We start from the raw sequence: 20,262 nt of genomic DNA on the forward strand, positions 1-20,262 counted from the left end.
GTGGCAGCCACTCGTGCAATAAAAAATATAGAAAATTTTTAGTTTTCAAACGGACACAAAAACGACAACCGAGTAATAAAATAGCAATGGCAAATCGAGCTGTGGCCCGCTGAGGCAGTTAGTGAGTTAGTGAGCATGGCAGAGCGTTGCCAGCCAGCTGACTCGAAACTGGCAACGAGCGCTGGTGACATGCAACAATTGCGGCACACAAATCGCAATCAGCAGCAGCGCACCCACACAGCAGCGCGCGCCATCACACACACACACAGAAACATATACACGCCACTCACCCGCACCACTACAACTGCAGGCTGTGACTTGACCAAATATCAGCAGCTGTTGGCCGCCACAAAAGCCTGCAAAAACACTGAAAAAATTACAAAACTCTCTATTAATGTTGTTGTTGTTGTCGGCTGGCATGGCGGTTGCGGCGCATGTGTTCGGTCGGCGTCACCGAAAATTGTCGCACAAAGCACCATCATTCAGTCGCCGTTGCCGTGCCCTGTCTGTGGCTTGGTGATTTTGCCGCAGCTTTTGTTTTTGCCGATTTTTGCTACGTGCTTTTTACACGCTTTTCCACTTGGAATTTTCCATTTTTCACCGCCATTGCTTGGCTTTCGGTTTGTGTTTGTGTTTGCGCTTTTATTTTTTACTTTCTGATTTCGCAAATACCCTAAAGTGCGCTCAAAACAAATGGAGAATTAATGCTGCTGCAGTGCAATAATGAAGAGATTGCTGCAGCGGCTTTGCCGTGTGTGTTGGTGGGAGGGATTTGGTGGTCGGTCGATAGTTGGGAGAGTGAAAATTTGGTAATGCTGAGTGTTCTGTTTAGTTCACCTAAGACTATTGGCATCAAAAAAATTTTGGTGACACAAAACTACTGTTTCTCCCAATCATTAACCCGGGAACCATTAGATAATGCTTCGATCCAGCATAATTCTTTAACAATATTGTTGGTATAAAGATTATTTCATCCAAAGAAATATTCATAGTAATACAGTAATAGCCTTATATATCCTTAACTTATCTCCGTCTTCGAAATTAGTATTTATTGAAGCTTTCTTGAGTTCTGATAATGGCTCTGTTGTTTCAACACAACCTTAAGACTATTTGGACGAAAAAAACAAAAAATTCGATTGGTTTTGACTTTGGTTTATCGAAAATAAATTAGTTTGCTGACACTTTGATGATATAAAGTGAACAAATTGGGTATAACCCTTAGGAATATTTGTGTATGTGAAAGCTCTATACATAAAGCTCTATAATAGGGACTCGAGCTTACTGTCTTCCGAATCTTAGCGGTGTGATCTCCACTAATCGAAATGCCGAATGGTCGTTTTTGCGTTAAATAGCGGCGAAGGTTTAACTGGGTATTAGTCTCTAGTATAAATGGTGGTGTGTGTATGTAAGGGCCATCATGAAAACTCAGCCAAAAGCCGTAGTTTCGGCTACGATGTTTGACTTAATTCTGGTACCACGGGAAGTAGTAGCCCTTGGAGTTCGCTCCAATCTGCTCATGCGTACTGGTTCCTAGGGGAGTATCGTGGTGGTTGTGGTTAAAACACGAATGCGGGAGGAACAGATACTTTGTCAGTTCAATATGGAGTTGTATTATCCGGGTGCCGGAATCAAAGTAGAGCAGAGGTTTTAGTTGAGTCTCGAATCCTATTAAAGTGGTTAGTGTGACCATTCCACACTACCGTTTGGTACTGAAAAATTGCGGACATTTTCAGATTCATTGCGCTGATCAACGCAGTGAATTGATCTCTTGTGCTTTCACCACGGGGTAAGACTGTCTTCAGCAGGTACCTACGTTAAAAACACCGGACGTTGTCGTCCGATTTCTTCTTCTTCTTAAGTCAACAAAAGCGATGAAAAATTTTTTGAATTGGACCTCTAATTGCTCCCTCATCCTCACCTTTCAGCGTAGCTGGCTCTACACATTTTATGTCTGTTCTCAAACCTCAAGAGAATGATCGTTGAAAAGAAATATGTGAGACTTAGCTATATACTAGTATCTATGTTGTATTGTTAGGTACAAAGGTCGCTATAAGCGATGAGTCGCCTTAGATGACAACTGTGTTAATCTTATACTTGAATTATGTACGAAATAGTTTTTTCTTTCAAATTGCATGCATTTTATATAATAATTAATAAAAATATATAAAATTTACACATTTTTATTAAATTTTGTTATTAATATTATTGTTAAATTTTTTTTGGTCTTTTTAAAACTATTAACAATGTTAAACTGAAAGCCGCAGCAACTTATAAAAGCCGTTATTTTTTTATTTGGCTTAAATAGAGTTAATACTCGTATTTGACTGAATTCTGTATTTCGGTTTTATTTTTACTGTGTTTGCACTCAGATAAGCTGAGCTGAATAGTTTTGATATGAGTGTCATTGCAGAAAAGCGAGCATATCTTTTGTTGCACTCAAAACAATGCTGCTGGCTATTGCAATTCTGAATTTAGACAATTAGAAAATTCAAATTTTCTCCTTTATACAACAGCGTTCTTATCTTTGTAAGATTTGGATATAATACAATGCAAGGAATACAATTTCTCGAATTAAAATTGAAAGGACAGAATTACGAAAAGTCAAAGAATAGTTAAGAAAGGGATTCCGACTAGTAAAATATATTCTTAAGAAGTGGTGTTATACAAAAATAAAGAAATAACTAAAATTTATGTGAAATATATTTATTTATGTTTAGCTGAAATAATAGTTGAAGACTTTTAAATATAGACTTTAACTTAAAAAATTTTACTTTTTAAATATTATTAATTTAAAGTTTTAAAAACTTTGCAAAACTAGTTTTGTGTATTTTTATTTTAAATAATTTTTTGTATTTATTATTACATTGATTTGTTTTATTATTTTACGATTTTCATTAATTTTTGATATATGATTTATTTATAATCAGCTTTGTATGGATATTGATTTTTTAAATTTAAAAGCAGCTATCGATTTAAAAATAATTTAAAATAACCAGTAGGGTAATCTGGCCTGTTTTTTGACATTTTTTTTTCATAGAAATTTTTATTCTACAATAGAACTTTTTTCACATATCATGATGTATATCAAGGAGTATATAAACACATTTTTTTGGAATTTTTTGACAACATCTGTCGGAGAAATGGCTGGGGTCACGATTTCTAATCTTTGGCTCATACTTTGAGTCGATTATAATTTTGTTCAAATTTTATTACAATAATTAATTTTTATTGTAACCGAAGAGATAATCTGTCACAAATGCGCTATGTATGTGACTAAGATTATTGGCTTAAAATTGGATCCTAACCACCTCTTAGGGTAAAATATACAATTTTTTCTGGTAGTTAACGGAAAGTTTTATAAATAGTACTACCTTATCAACACTTATACTTCTACATATCAATATTTTTATTGGGGAAAAAATTTCATAAAAATCTGTAACCAGATCCAGGTCTTCACAACTTGGCTATTATTCGGTGAACTCTATTTCCAGAAATTATCTCAACTTAAACATCTTCTAAAACATAATTTAAGGTGAGCAATATCTACAGTCTAAATTGTTTTCCCCTTCTTTTTCGCTTTCGTAACAATCATTCAAGACGCCAGTCAGATAGTCACTAAACAGACATTCAATCAGTCAGCGAATTTACATCAGCGTAGTCGTTTGCTCGCTTTTCAATTTATAAAATGCGCTACTTTACACTCATATACATATAGTTATACGTATATATAAATGTATATATTTATATATATGCACACGAACATTTATAGCATACAAACTAACATACTCGTCCGTCCACTTCCAACATTCAAGCCTTGCCGCTATTATCCTTACATGCTTTCTACACGCTGCTTGTTTGGTTAGTGTGCCAATAGCTGCAACTATTAGATATAAACATATGTATATACATACGGGTAAATATATATGTAATTATTAGGGTGTTCATTGTTTGTCAAGTTGATTTTTTTTATGTAAATGCCCGCCTAAAGTTTCAGTTTTTCCTCAAAAAATTTATATAACGTAAACGAGCTCTTTTTTCAATTTAAGTAATGCATAAACCATTTTCAATTATATTTTCTATGGAATTTTTTGAATTTTTTTTATAAATTTTTTATTATATAACCATAACAAACAAGTCTGCGACTTCAAAAAAGTTTTATTTTAATTCTAAATTTTTCGCTCTACAAGAAAGTTTCTATTGAGTTTTTCCAAAGATATCCTCCTTTAATAGTTATATGAAGTTAAAAAAATTCATCAGATGACCTGAGCATTCAAACAACTGATTTATCCTCACTGTGTTGCTCATACGTCATGGTGTACTATATAAATTTGGAGCATTTGTGCCTAATTTGAACTGCGTATAGCTTTTAAAATGATATTTTTTTGAGAAAAGTTATTATAAACATTTTACAAAGTGGAAAATTTATAATCGAATAACAAAATCGTAAATTTATTTGTTTTTGAGAAAAAAATTTATTTTAGAAAATCAAAAAATTTCAAATAAAGTATATGTAACGATTAAATTAAAAAAAAAAAAAAAAAAATTGTTTACACTAAATAAATTTTTAAGCAAAACCTGACACCTCAGAAGGCGTTTGCGAAAAAAATCAACTTTGAAAATCACGCACACCCTAATGTAGTACATATGTAAGCTTCTAAAGCGTTTGCGAAAAAAATCAACTTTGAAAATAACGCACACCCTAATGTAGCACATATGTAAACTTCTAAAGCTGTGTGCTTGCAATTTTTCACTCCGTTTGTGTACATAGTCGCTTTACATTCACCTTACATCTCCGCCTAGCACCGCGTCCATATGCCATTTGCTTGTCACTCCGTTTATTTGTTTACTTATGCCATGTGCTTTGTCGTTCGGTTTGTCTGGTGTTGCTGGTATCACATTTTCCAATGATTTCTAAGAAATTTACACAGCGAAAATTCAAGTCACACGATACACGCTTATTGTGTTAGTGTGGAGGTGTGGGCAAGCAGCGCCTTCGTTGTCATACTCCCATTTATATATTTGTAATACAGCAACACATACATACTGACACACACATATCATGTGTGGAAATCCTCAATTTCTGCTATTTAATGCTTAGTTCAAGCACTTCAGCCCTGCTATTGTAGCTCCCGCTCCGCGTTAAGACTCCTTTGCTAGGCGGTAAGCTTCGGCACGTCTTCGCTAAGATTTCTTGAAATGGGAATATAAGGATATCAGCGAGCTGATGGAGACGGTGGAAAAAACTCGTTGTGATAGTTTTCCATTTTACAGAGCGTGCTCTTGTTCTCATTGCTTTTGCAGCTGATAAGCATATCGAATAGTAAAGTGGATACACAGAGTCTTATTTATGTATTTCTGGATGAATGTGTGTATATGTATATAACCATGCTTGTGTATGTGGGATGCTGAACCCCAACTGTAGTTGTTCGAGTTGTTTCTCCTCTTCTATTGCGTCTCTTCCTTGTAGCTAGGCTAGCATTTCATTTTTTAGTCCCACGCTTAGTCCCAGTTTGTAAATCCTTATTTGTTGAAATGCATATCAGGTTTGTTGAAATAAAAAATTACCAAGATATGCTAGCACACACTTATACAAACACACATGCTTACCTACATACATATATGTAAATAATGATACGCACGACAGAGAAAAGCACGCGCTTGGTGCGCTTACGCTACTCTCTTACCTTGTTAACTCCTCTTACCTGTCTAGAAAAGGCAAATAAATAGAAATAAGGAAATTTACTTTAGCTAATCCATGTAGGTCGGAAATACACACATGCTCATACATATATACACATATGAACATATGTAGTTGGTATATATGGTTTGGTACAGGGTTGTTATCGGAAATCAACTTATGTAAATCCTAAAGGGTTATCGGTATCGGTAAGAATATCAAAAGCGTTTCGGTTTGCAAAGGCAGCAGCCGTAAGGGAATCTCATGTGCAAAGGACACCAATTAAGTGAAGAAAAATATGGAATGGAAAAAGATAGAAAGAGAAAGTTAAACAAATAGTTATTACTGTTGACATCATGATTAGCTATACTATCACTGTAAGAATTACTCCATCAAATTTAATACAAATGATTTTAATATTGGTATTGGAGGTAATTAGTTCATGCAATTACTTTTACCAATACCAATACCGTTTTAACTACCATTACGATTACCGTTATTAGATTACTAAGGAAATTACTTATATGATTCAATTACTATTATCATTTTATTACTATTATCATTACTCTCACCAATACCAATACTATCACTACTACCATTTCAATTACCATTATGATTACCGTTATGAGATTACTAGGGAAATTATTTATTTCATTCAATTACTGTTAACATACAATTAAAATTTCAACTATTAGATTACCTGTAGAAGTAATTAATTCATGCAATTACTTTTACCAATACCAATACCGTTTCAATTACCATTACGATTACCGTTATTAGATTACTAAGGAAATTACTTATATGATTCAATTACTATTTTCATTTTATAACTGTTATCACTACTCTCACCAACACCAATACTATCACTACTATCATTTCAATTACCATTATGATTACCGTTATGAAATTACTAGGGAAATTATTTATTTCATTCAATTACTGTTATCATACAATTAAAATTTCAACTATTAGATTACTAGTGGATGTAATTAATTCATGCAATTACTTTTACCAATACTATCACTACTACCATTTCAATTGCCATTACGATTACCGTTATTAGATTAACAGCGAAATAAATGATTTCCTCCTTTTGTTGTTGTCAGTACTTTTTTTATTATCGTTACAATAATTATTCCCGTCATTAGATCATCATGGTAGTTATTTATTGAATTCAATTACTTTTACCATTACCATTACAGTTAAATTTATGTTTCCATTATTATATTACTAACGAAATAATTTTTTTCAATTTATTACGGTTAACATTACTATTAGCATTACATTACCGTCTTTTGATTACCAGGGTAATTATTTATTGCATCCAATTACATTTACCATTACCATTAGAATTACTTTTTCCAGCTTACTCAAAACATATTTTAGTAATTAATTCACCACCTTCGGCATCAAAGCCAGAACCCAAGCTACTAACTACCAACTTTTGCATTATTTGTAATGCCATTACTTCTATTTAAGGAATCTTATTTTAAATATAATAAATTTAAAGCTTATCTCTTCTTTGCTACTACAAATTGATCTCCACCATGAAGAAAATATTTCACACATAATCCGCATATTTGCGTGCAGTTTAAGGAAATTTTCTAGGTAATCCTTTAGAATACACAATTTGCTAGCTATGACTTTAGAGAAGTGTAAGTGGTCTGCAGAATCAGCGTACGTTGTTGTATATGTAAATATATGCACATACTCATAGACAAATGAATGGTCGTAATACGCACGAGTGAGTTCGTTAATTCCGACTTATAAGTTTGCATTCACATACATATGGTACATATATAGTAAATCATAAGACACCTTTCAGGATACTAAGGGATAACTTGCATCAGAAGGCTTGCAAAAGTTCAGTGTTTATTACTGTAAAATAAATATATTTTTTGTATTTTGAAGGAAATTTTTGGATCTCGATAAGATCGTTGGCAAATGTGAAAGTGAAAACTGGTTTCTTGGCAAAGAACATATAATAATAAACCTTAAATTCTGGTGAATTATATTCAGCTCCGAAATTTTCGGGTTTGATGAAGATGAATTTATAGTCAATACACATATGAACCTCATAATCTTACACAAATAATTATAGATAAAATATGACACAAATACATCTATAAGTTAGATTGAATTCTCAATAGTTCTATAAAAGATAGTTAATAATATCTTCAAAATTGTACTGTTCTTACCGAGCAATTTTATTAATTTTTCTTCTTCTTTCTTTTTTCAGGTAAGCAGTTTTTCAACTTTCCTTGTACTGAAATAGGATACACGACGTATGTAAGTTCAATAAACACTTATTTACTCTTCTATTTCGTCTTGAATAATTTGCAGCGTCTTCCGGACTCAAAATATATTCAGAGAATGTTTTATATCACGTTGAAAGCATTCAAGACATATCTATGCGTAAACTTTTACGTACATACCCTATAAGAATTTTATGTGAGATTTATTCCTCGACCAGGAAATAAAGTACTTCCGTAGATTTTATATTTGTACTTATGCATATCTTTCAACTCTGTTAATCACCTACATTTCGAAGCACCAAAACCAAAACTGCGAAAATTGTAAATGACCGCAGCGGAATAGTTATAAATTTCACTTCATTCACTTCTCTACAGGGTATGCGTAGTTCCAGCAGCTGAACGCCACCGCTAGGCGCTTTCGCTGTTTCCATTTTCACGGGATTTGCATAATGCTTTCGCGTGCCTTAGTTATAGCGCTGTTTGTTTTGTAGTATTATGAGCAAACATTCATTTCCATACACATGCTGGCAACTAATCCAAACGAGAGTAAACATAACGGTAGCTAATACAAATACATATACAAGCATAAATAAATGTTCCAATATCCTTCCTTCCTTTCATATATTTTCCACTTTAGTTGCTCTAGCGTGAGCTTAAATTGCACGTTTTCATTTTAACTGGAGTGAATATGGCAAACAAGTGAAACGAAGAGAATAAATAAAATTATATATAAAACTAATTAAAGGTGAAATAAATTTATGATATATAAACCACAAATAATATATATGGAGCTTATTATATTGTTTTCTTAAAAATATGTGGAACTCTGACTTACGAATTTTTTAAGCGAAACATAAATTATGATTCAGATGGTACAGGCATCCATGGGGTTGATCGTTTGTTAATTCTGCAAAAGTGCCTACATTTCCGAACAGTTAAAAATATATAAAACTAGTTACAGATTGTACATATTTTGCTGAGGTATTTAACTTACGTTTTTTATATAACTCTTTCATTGGCTAAATACTAAGACAGATAATAATAAGAAGAAAATACTGAATTTAGTGCTTATCTAGCCCTGGTAGCCCCGTTGACCTAGCGACGGCACAAAGTGCACAATATGTAGAAGCAGAGAAGATCGGCAGAAGTTCCGGCGATTGTAGTTTTTACAACTGTAAAATTAGTATATTGGATTGGATATCAAGTGTGTTCAAAGTGGAATCGTGAAAATGTTTAGATTTAATTTCAAATCTGGCTCAAAATCATACATTTTATTAAAATTGTTTTAAAATTAGCAATTTAATTTAATTTATTTTGAGACATCATAAAAAATTATATAATTCTTAAACAAAGACATATGTATAAGTATAACAAATTCCAGAGCAAACTTAAATAAAGAAATAACCACAATAAATTAAACACGAAAGGGCAAGAAATATTTACATATTTACATATAAAACAGAAAACATGAACACTGAGTTGAATTGATTATCAGCCAGCTGATCAGTTGACAGCTGTCAAATTCACACAAATTTTCAGAAAACAATACTGTATATTTTAAAAAATAAAGTTTGATTTTTTCTAAATTCACTGATGTAGCATGGCCATTTAAAAATCCTTTTTCTTCACTCATCAAACTCTTTTTTCCAATTTCACTTTAATGATATTTGGTGTTCTTATAATCATGCCGGCTTCGAGCTTTACGTCTTGATCCTTTTTCAGAGGTGAAATTTTGAATTTTTTTATAATGTTAACTAAAACCGTCTTGACCTCCAGCATAGCGAATTTTTGTCCTACCAAAATGTATATAATTTAACATATGTACATACATATTTGAAGAAAAGTACAGTCTGCAATACATACCGATACAATTTCTTTGTCCTGCGCTGAATGGCACGTACGCGAAAGGATGTCGACCGGCTGACGCTTCAGGCGTGAAGCGTTCCGGATCGAATTTATTCGGATTCTTATAGTACTTAGCACTTCGATGTATATCTATTATATGTACGATTATTTGAGAACCTTTCGGCAATATTAGGTTATTGGCAAGGCGGGTGTCATTCGCAACCTCACGCCCTATAACCGGTACTGAGGGGTATAGACGTTGGGTCTCCTTAATGAAACACTCCAGATACTTTAGTTTGGCCAACTGCTGAATGTCCAAGTGGCTCAAATCATCTGTTAGCGAATGATAAATAAACTTAATGATAATTTGCAAAACCACAATCAAGCAATGAGTGTACGTACCTTCAACATGTTCAAGTATTTCTTGATAGCAGCGTTCTTGCATTTCCGGATACAATGAAAGGTTCATAAGTGAAAATAAGAGCACCATCGATGTGGTGTCGTAGCCTGCAAACATAAATGTGTCCACTTCCTCACATATGCCCACATGATCAATGAGTCCATCGCGTTCGGCACGCAGCAGTGTGTCTAACATGGCGTAGCGTTTTTTCGTATAGAAGCTAATGCAAATATAAAATAGTTATTTTATTAGCAATTTGTGAAATTTTGTTTCAAACCCATTACCTGTGGTTGTCATCCGCCTTGTCTTCACTATGCTCTGGCTCTTCCGCAAATACTTGACGCCGCTTGTCAATTACCTCACTGGAGAAATTCCGCACAATTGAAATGTGTTTCGCAACTTTAGGCGCTAAAAATACTTTATATACGGAATCGAGGATATAAAATGGATTACGGAAACGCATCAAGAATACTTCCTCGATCATTTTGAAGCTGGCGCGATATTGATCGGCATTCATTTGCTCATCCAATTTGACACCCAATGCGGTCTCTGTAAGGCGAGGTAAGGCTTTGTAAAACATTTTCACATTTCACTCAGTAAATCCTAAATCAGAAATGATGCCTTTAAGATGAACTTTAAACTACGTTTCGATATACAAAACTCTGAAAATATAAATCCACAACAAGTTCTAGAACCTTTCGAGGTATGCTTATTTGAAAGCATATTAAAATTATTGGAGGTTAATACTCCATACTCCACTCATTAAATGACAGAATAAGTATATTTCGGGTATTTCTGGCATTAAAATTCATCACTGAAAAATATTTGAAGATATGTATGTTGTTTTAAAGCTTACCACAAATGGCGTTCAGTGTAAATTTTGGTATGATTTCGTTTAAAGTTACAGAGCTTAAATCGCCGGCTTCCAAGCTCTCCACAAATTTTTTACTCTCTTCTCTGCAATAAATGTATAGTCATATATATTTTTATTTCAATTTTAACAGTGAGTTTTATTAACACCAACAAAAACTCACTTAAAAATCTCTTCAAATTGTCCAAGTATATTAAAGTGGAAAGCAGGAGTCAACATTTTTCTACGAGAGTGCCATTTTATGTCTAAGACATTGGTGAAATTATCATAGTATTTAGCTCAAATAACATATGCTCAAATAAATACTGTACCTGATGACGTCAGCAGTCCTCTACTCAAGAACGGCACAAAAAAATTATAAACAATACTCTTTTTAATCAGACTCTGATCGTTCATCACTAGTTCAGCATCCTCAGCGGTGATTATGTTGTAAAAAGATGTGAATAGTCCATATTGTAGATAACTGCGTTTCATTTCGGCAGCAAGTTTGCGTGAGAAGTCGAACACTGTACGGAAATTCAAAACATGTACTGAGTTATATACATAGTATGTAAAAATTATTATTTTTCAAATAAAAAACAATGCCAATTTTAATTACAGTTATCAACGAGTAAAATTAAAATATCAAAATCGATGATTATGTAATGATTCAATTAAAAGTTACGTATTTATATAAAATATATATGTACATCAACTGTATGTGCTTTGATCCAATTGCTGAACAGTGATGAAGACACCTGCAATTACTACAAATTGTAAATTCAATACAATATTAAAATATCAACAATAGAAGTGGATGATTGCTTCATGTAATCACATTAATCCACAAGAAATATATGTAAGGTATACCGTTAAGAGTATTTTTTAGGCGTTAAAGTCCGCGAATTTGCTGATGAAAGTTGAAAGTACCGACTCATCTTCATTCAAGTTCAATAACAACTCAGGTACTTAGTAACTATTGGTAGTCGTAATGGATTAGCAATGCAGTCAGATTGTGTAGTCATTCCTTAATGACACAGCAATTTCTGAAACATTAAATAAACACATAAACTCACTGTTATCGGGAGATAAACCCAAATCGAAGGCATTGCCAAATATGGTGCGTCCTTTGGGTAGCGCCACTGAATTCTCCAAGGGCGTACCATCAACTGTTTTCACTCGCTTGGTGAATAATGTCAGCACCACATAATCCTTATTTAGTTTGTAGAGCCAAGCGATTATGACCGCACCGATCACTAACGTCCAGAACACCATGGCGTATGCGTTACAATTCAAATTAATGCAATTTTACAATGTCCAACAAAAAATGACAATAAACGAAATTTCTTAAGGAAAACCAGAAAAAGAATATGTGTTTGCTTGGAAGGCAAAATTGCTACTGAAATATCGCATAGAATTAATCAAGTCTAGTAAGCTCTAGCAATGAAATCAAGAGTGTGCCATTGTTTATCAGCAACCTCTTCTTACTTTGATATGGATAAGCGTGCCAGCATATGTATATATATATGTGTGCAACTCAAAATATTGCAGAGTAGATATATACTTCTATATGTGTATGTACTATATATGTACGCGTTCCGTTTCATATGTTTTCACCCACTGCTCAGTCGGGCGGTTACATTGACTGCGCGATGAGTTGCAATTTTGTGAAGTCGTTTAACACGTTGATTTATTTGATTGGAAGCAATAACATATTTTATGCCGTTAGTTCAAAGTCTCTTAGAATCTATAAAAAGCTAAGCCGGAGATAATACATATTTTATTTTTAAAATAATGTTTACAGAAGTTCATAGTGCGCGTGCTGAAAATTTGGTGATAGAAAAATTGTCTGGTCATCGTGATTGTTTGAAACAATGACCATTACAAAAAATAGAAGCCAAATATACGCATTTATGAAATGCAATGCTATTTGTAGCTTATTACAAAATCGAAATTTTATGTGAAATTCTTTTGTGGAACATTCCATTTATAACACGTACCCTCTCAAAACCAAAACACATTTATGGTCTGCCACGTTAGGAATGGCTAAGTTCGCGTTTCATACTTATATAACTTATATACTTAGTATACGAGTTAACTCTTCTTCTTCTTCTTTATTGGCGTAGATACCGCTTACGCGATTATAGCCGAGTTAACAACCGCGCGCCAGTCGTTTCTTCTTTTCGCTACGTGGCTCCAATTGGATATTCCAAGCGAGGCCAGGTCCTTCTCCACTTGGTCCTTCTACCGGAGTGGAGGTCTTCCTCTTCCTCCGCTTCCCGCGGCGGGTACTGCGTCGAATACTTTTAGAGCTAGAGTGTTTTCGTCCATCCGGACAACATGACCTAGCCAGCGTAGCCGCTGTCTTTTAATTCGCTGAACTATGTCGATGTCGTCGTATATCTCGCACAGCTCATCGTTCCATCGAATGCGATATTCGACGTGGGCAAAGCGCAAAGAACCATAAATTTTCCGCAGATCGTTTCTCTCGAAAACTCGTAACGCCGATCCATCAGATGTTGTCATCGTCCATGCCTCTGCACCATATAGCAGGACGGGAATTATGAGCGACTTATAGAGTTTGGTTTTTGTTCGTCGAGAGAGGACTTTACTTTTCAATTGCCTACTCAGTCCGAAGTAGCACCTGTTTGCAAGAGTTATCCTGCGTCGGATTTCTGACGTTGTTGGTGTTGTTTACGCTGGTTCCAAGATGGACGAAATTATCTACAACTTCAAAGTTATGACTGTCAATAGTGACGTGAGAATCAAGTCGCGAATGCGACGACTGTTTGTTTGATGACAGGAGATATTTCGTCGTGCTCTAGTTCACTACTAGGCCCATTTGCTTCGCTTTTTTTCTCCAAACTTTCAATATATAATATCATATAATACAAATTGAATATTTCATCGTCTACGACACTTGTCATAGCTAATAGAGAGGAACGTCTCTCGAGAAAACAACCGATTTTGTGAAAACTAATGAGGAAGTGAGTCCGATAGTCCCAAACAGAGTTATTTTTTGAAAACTAGTAAGAAAGAGAGTCTCAAAGGAGAAATGCTTCCACGTGACCCTGAGCGCTATTTGTTACTGAAAATAATTACTTTCATAATATTATATATAAGTCAAAAAAGTTTAAGCGGAAAAAGTGATCCAAATAATATTTTATTCAACCATTTATAGATTTAAGCCAACCAAGTGGCAAACTACCACCTCTACCACCTCTACCACCTCTACCCCCTCTACTTTCTTCTTCTTCTTATATAGTAGCATAAAAAACTTAACCGAAATCACCACAACCATTACTTATTTGCAAGGTTAACCCAAATGCACGCTTAAGTTGCCCGCACTCTTAACCCCTTTCGACCTTTAGGGCGTGACCGATTCGCTTAACGCTCCAGCACTTTCTTTGAATGTTGCATGATCTGTTTAAAATTGAAAATATCAACAAAGTTGGTTAACAACTGCAAGTGAGTGCAGTAAATGGAAATGCCAGCAGGCGGTGGGAGATGAGCTAACCAAGGGGTGGGTGTGGAGGAATAACAACTTTGAAGGGAGACTATAGTAAAGCAAACAATCAACAGAATGTGCCAAATCAAACAATTGAAAGAAGATTTCGGGCGCTGGCGGTCGAGTTAAGTTGGTCGGTGCGGTTGCCACTGTATCCATGTGTTGGTGTGTATGTGTGTGCCACAACTGCACCGCACATGTGTTGACACACGATGCAAGCGCAATTGCAAACGCAATCACTGCAATGTGACGGGCAGCCACTGCTGGACGCCAGCGCCTGCCTGTGTGTGTGTGTGCGTTTGTGCAGGAAACAAGGGTCAATATTGCTGGTTAGCTGGTTTGCTGGCCGACTGCTTGTGGCTGACTGCATCAAAGTTGCATTTGTGGCGCATTTGCAAGGAGTTGTGGTGGCCTTCGGTGAGTTTGCCAAGTGTTTTCCGACCAAAAATGCAAAAATTGCCAAATTCAACTAACTTGTGGCTTGTGGCGCTTGTGTGGCATGTGGCACATGCACATAGTCATAGACAAAAGCTGACCACCGCTGAGTGCTTTAAATTGATATCACCGGAGACTTTTGTTTGTTGCAACTGCAACTGACCGGCAGCACTTTGGCATTTTCGGTGATTTTGTTGCAAACTTAAATGTGCAACCAACAAAATTGCAACTAATACCGTCTACTTATATGTGCCCCTATATGCATGTTGCATGCCACATGTATGCATGTACGCACGTAAAATTCAAGTAGCGTGTGTGTGTGTGTGTGCATATAGTTGGGTATTAATGTTGCATTTTTGCTTGCCACAAATCGACGGGTGTGCGTGTGTGGCGTTGAAGCTTTTGTGCCGTTGCAAATTTATGATGCCTGCAACATATCGTTGTTGCTGGTTTGGAAAATACTATATATATATGGATGCGGTGGCATGATGCTTAATTAAACATAGCACAATGCATACGGCCAGGCAGTCAGCCAGCCAGCCAGCATGTTGCATGTTGCACGATTTTTATACCAGCACTTTTTGAGGCTTTTCGCAGAATCACACCGTAAAACCCGACTCGGAAATCAACCAACTAGTAATGCGGCAGTCAAAGTGCTGGCTCCAACCCTGTTGTTGTTGCTGTTGTTATTGTGAAAGCGGAAGCGCTTGCAATCAGGCATTTGTGGCATGGAAAATGTGCAATCAACTGGCAACAAATAGACTTAGTTGCAATTAAAATTCGAAATGCGCCAAAATTCCGCATGCAATCGGGGTTCATTTATGCGGGCGTTGCCAGGTGCTGGGCGATAGTATACTTGTATATGTATATGTGTGTGTGTGTGAAGGAAAATAAACGAGGTGAAGGCTGTAGCGTTTTCATATGAGTGAACTTTGGTAAATGCGCTTACGCACACAAAGTAAGCAGCTTATGTGGATGTGTGTGTGTGTGAAATTGGCAAAGAATTCAAAATATTTATTTTTCGATTGAAAAATGATATTGATATTATATTTTAATCCAAATATATATGCGCTGAAATGGAAAATAAAATATTTATCTGATACATCGATGAGTTGATTAAATTGGCAGCGAAGTTTTGCATCACAAAATAAGTTATATTAATTTGTTTTAGAAAAGTACTTTCCGTATACAAATTTATATATACTTAACAGTAGTTTTGATAACACTATTTCAATAATTTTGGTTTGTATTATTCTAATTCAGGTATATTAATTTGGAATCATTCAAAAAATCAAAAGTATAAGTGTAAATGCGACTTGAACTAATATTTCATTCGTCACCGTAATAGTTCTACACTTCTCATATGGTTTATACAAAATGATAGATATATATGTTTGCATTGTTTGCTATGCCAAAATGTTAGAGGAGGTTGTTAGACTAACTCCAGATTTTTCACTTCTTCTTTGCGATGTTATTATACACTTTTGTTATTTGATATATTTTCATTACCTTCCTACAGGGTAAAACCATTATATAATAAACGGATAGTGATCCATTTCAAGGTTCCCCTTTTTGCAAAAAAACAACAAAAAAAAAAAAACAAGAAAAAACGTTAACTTCGGTTGCACCGAAGCTAAATACCCTTCACAGGTTCATTAGTAACTATCTGTTCAGTTTGTATGGCAGCTATATGCTATAGTAGTTTGATCTGAACAATTTCTTCGGAAATTACATAGTTGCCTTAGAAATTAATCTATACCAAATTTCGTGAATATATCCTTTCAAATGTGAAAGTTTTCCATACAAGAACTTGATTCCGATCGCTCAGTTTGTATGATAGCTATATGTTACAGTGGTCCGATATCGACAGTTCCAACAAATGAGCAGAATTTGCAAATTTTCAAAACGATATCTTCAAAATTGAGGGACTAGTTCGTATATATACAGACGGACGGATAGACGGACATGGCTAAATCGAGTCAGCTCAACATACTGATCATGTATATATATACTTTATAGGGTCTCCGTCGCTTCCTTCTGGGTGTTACAAACATCGTGACAAACTTAATATACCCTGTTCAGGGTATAACAGCACAAAAACTTCAAGCTAAATGGGGAATGTTTATTATCATCCGATAAAACATTCTTTGGAATTTATTTTTTGTAGACTTTCTCGAAACGTGAAATTGTCTGCTCATCGAAATGTTCTCTCAATAAATCCATTGAATCCATTGACTGATGCCATGTATAGGAAGTAACACCGTTTTGTTGAAACCAAATGTCGACGTAATCACGAGCTTCAATTTCAGGCCTCAATTAGTTGATTGTCATAGCGCAATAACGGTCGCCATTGACGGCATTATTTTTGAAGAAATATGAAATGATAATTCCACTGACACCCAAACCATATCACAAGTTTGTTTTCTTTTCTGAATAAAATGGCAGCTCTTAAATCTCTTCTGATTGCTTTTCGTCCCAAATGCGGCAACTTTGGTTGTTTACCCACCCACTGAGCCAGAAATGAGCCTCATCGCCGAACACAATTTGGCTCGAAAACGTTGGGTCTGCTTGAAACTTTTCAAGAGCCCATAGAGCAAAACGGGGACGCTTCAAGCAAGGTCAGGTGGCTTCAGTTATATTTTGTATGCTTTCATTTTCAGATTTCGACATAAAATGCGTCAAGTCGTTCCATACGTCATTCCCAGTTATTGCGAACGACGCCGCCGAACCGACTCTTCACGGTGCGGCTTTTATATTTTCTTCCCTGCATGCTGGACGTGGTCTATTCATTCGAACATTATCTAGTACTGAATGCAGGGTCCCAAGATGGGTGATGGTGTTGCGAATTTTGGTGGGCCAATTATGTTGACCATAAGTTGAGCGAGGTACGTGAAACAGACTCTTTACAAAACGTGAATTTTAGTAATAAAGTTAAACGATTTGTAAACTTTGTGCCAGCGTGTGCTTTTCTATGAAGAAATACCAAACAATACGGATCAAAAATAACATGACTGCTTGCCACGATTCACGCGTGATCTGAAAACGAAAGAACATTTAAAAAACCTCTAACCTCTAATTGGATAACCGTTTAATACCGAGAAACTAGGTGGGTTCACATTGTTTTAACTTAGCGAACCCTGTCGACAGATTTTTACATAAATGGACTTATCTTTAGGAACTCAGCAACTACTCGATCAATTTCACTCAACTTTGCTTTCTAAACATTCTCATGCAATCATAATTGAAGAGCCTCAAGATGTAAGAAATCGGAACACTGCCACGCCTACTTTACTTAAATAACGTTTACTGGGTTTAGTACATCTCGTTTACAAATGGGTCGACTTGAAATCGGACGTATCTGTACAACCCACATACTCAAAATATACAGCCCTCAGTAGCTATGGCTAAGTGGAAAATATCGAAAATATTGCTTAATATGTAAAATATATTTTAGAACATATTCATACAAAAAAATGGATGAAATCAGTTCGAAAGGTTTTTAGCCTCCATTGATATTACTTTTTACTTAATTCTAATTGACTTTCTGCTGAATATATTGGCTATTATAACCCGATTCTACCGTTTGCTCTAGAGATTTTTTACTCTTGTTCATGCTCCTTTTTGTAATTGATATAGTTTCTCATTTGACGATTTAAAAACTATTCAATATTTCAGCTATTATTTCAAGATTTCAATATAGAATTCATATTTGTAGTTCAACGAAAAAAGTTTCGCTGTCGTTATCCGCAGAATACATACCACTCACCAAATATATTTGTATTCATACATCAATAAAATAATAAAATATAAATTTAAGTGCCTTTACTTACAGTAAGGAGGAAGGAATTGGGTGGAGTGAGATAAGGCGAGAGCGAAAGATGGAGAATGGAATGCGTGTTATCAGAATGCACAAACAAACATTCGTGCATACATAATTCAGCCATGGATCAAGGCAAATTTTAAAAGCTTCTGCACTGAAGCAAATACCGGCATCCGTTACACAAAACACTAGACTTCCGCTGCATGCAGCAAAATGCAACACAAACACGCACACACATACATAAAGCCTGCATCACAACAATATGTGAAGGGATTTTAGTTGCGGGAGAGGTTGCGGGAGAGGGCAGACATTGCGGGGGATAGCAATGAAAGGATGAAAAATTATTTTCAACATAATTTTCGCTACAAAAGGGCATAACGAAGAGAAAACCGTAACAAGAGCATGAGTGGTGAGAGTAAGAACCAATATATGTTTACTCCAAGTGTAGCATGAGATGGGAAGAGTATGTGAGAGAAAAGGCTTTAGTAGAGTGAATGAAAAACGGGAATATTTAAATTGAATGGAGGGTAAGCTGCGCGCAGACATCGGGTAGGAAAATTGACATTGCAACCCTGGTTAACACACATTTATGGGTGCATGCCAATGCAGTCCTACGGTAAAAATATGAAATGTCAGTTATGAAGGGCCCATATGAATATGCAACTCTAGCAGTCAAACAATAAGAGCAAACAAAAATCATTGCACTCATCAAGCGCAAGCATATTCTGGTCTCTCATACAAAAAAAAAAAACATATAAGCAGACTGACAGGAGTCTAAACGGGTTGCGGTGACATGACGCACATACCGGTTATAAGGGGCGGAAAGAGCTACAAAACAATATACACTTACAGCCACAACAATAAAGTATTCATAAAAAAGACACACTGTATACAAGTTACATGAGTTTGTTGCTGTACATGTTGGGTGAATCAATGAGTCTGCATTTTTCAGGCTGCCGTTGTGTGTTAAGGGCTCCTGTTGCAGAGCGTAATATTTTGACTCTATTATTAGTTGTTATTGAAGCCAAGTGTGGGCGCATAAATGAATTAGGAAGTAATTGACCACAAAAACGCTTTGACAGTTGAACGAAACCGGCACTGTACTGCGGTAGAGTTGCCTTCAGAGAACAATTTAGTTTGAAGGGTGACGTGGGTCTTGAAATTTCAAACAAATTTTTGTTTTTTATACCCACTAAAATAAAAAAAATACAAATTCAGGGGGAACTTAGAAAGATGGTTCCAAGAATTAGGTCCCTCCGACCAAAACACGTTCAGTTGAAGTTCCAAATTCCAATCACCAATTTTAAAGTAATTAATAATATAGTGCTGGTGCTAGTGAAACATCCATCCAAGGACCTTTATCCTGCGTCTGCAGACTGCAATGCAGTCAATTATCAGGTATTCTGGAGTTTCAGGCTCCCTGTCGCAGCACCGGAAATTTGCACACAGTGTAAAATGCGACAAGTTGGTTG

The 20,262-nt window shown here is 35.4% G+C and overlaps 3 protein-coding genes across 14 annotated transcripts in view; 1 reads left to right on the top strand and 2 right to left on the bottom strand.

The window, feature by feature from the left end:
• Positions 1 to 20,262, bottom strand: part of LOC105229157 (ATPase inhibitor A, mitochondrial) — a 443,346-nt gene that overhangs the window by 202,984 nt on the left and 220,100 nt on the right. The gene's annotated exons all lie outside the window — the stretch shown is intronic.
• Positions 1 to 20,262, top strand: part of LOC105229164 (syndecan) — a 456,640-nt gene that overhangs the window by 182,853 nt on the left and 253,525 nt on the right. The window lies entirely within an intron of this gene.
• On the bottom strand, positions 9,258 to 12,448 carry LOC115066377 (cytochrome P450 4p1-like). The gene is made up of 8 exons (XM_049453467.1): positions 12,104 to 12,448; positions 11,360 to 11,554; positions 11,212 to 11,293; positions 11,034 to 11,134; positions 10,462 to 10,726; positions 10,180 to 10,397; positions 9,796 to 10,110; positions 9,258 to 9,725 (listed from the first exon to the last, which is right to left on the bottom strand). Exons 1-8 carry the CDS (start codon positions 12,300 to 12,302, stop codon positions 9,565 to 9,567), a joined length of 1,536 nt encoding a protein of 511 aa, XP_049309424.1. The 5' UTR covers positions 12,303 to 12,448; the 3' UTR covers positions 9,258 to 9,564.

Source organism: Bactrocera dorsalis, chromosome 3 (assembly GCF_023373825.1).
Source record: "Bactrocera dorsalis isolate Fly_Bdor chromosome 3, ASM2337382v1, whole genome shotgun sequence".
Lineage (NCBI taxonomy): Eukaryota > Metazoa > Arthropoda > Insecta > Diptera > Tephritidae > Bactrocera > Bactrocera dorsalis.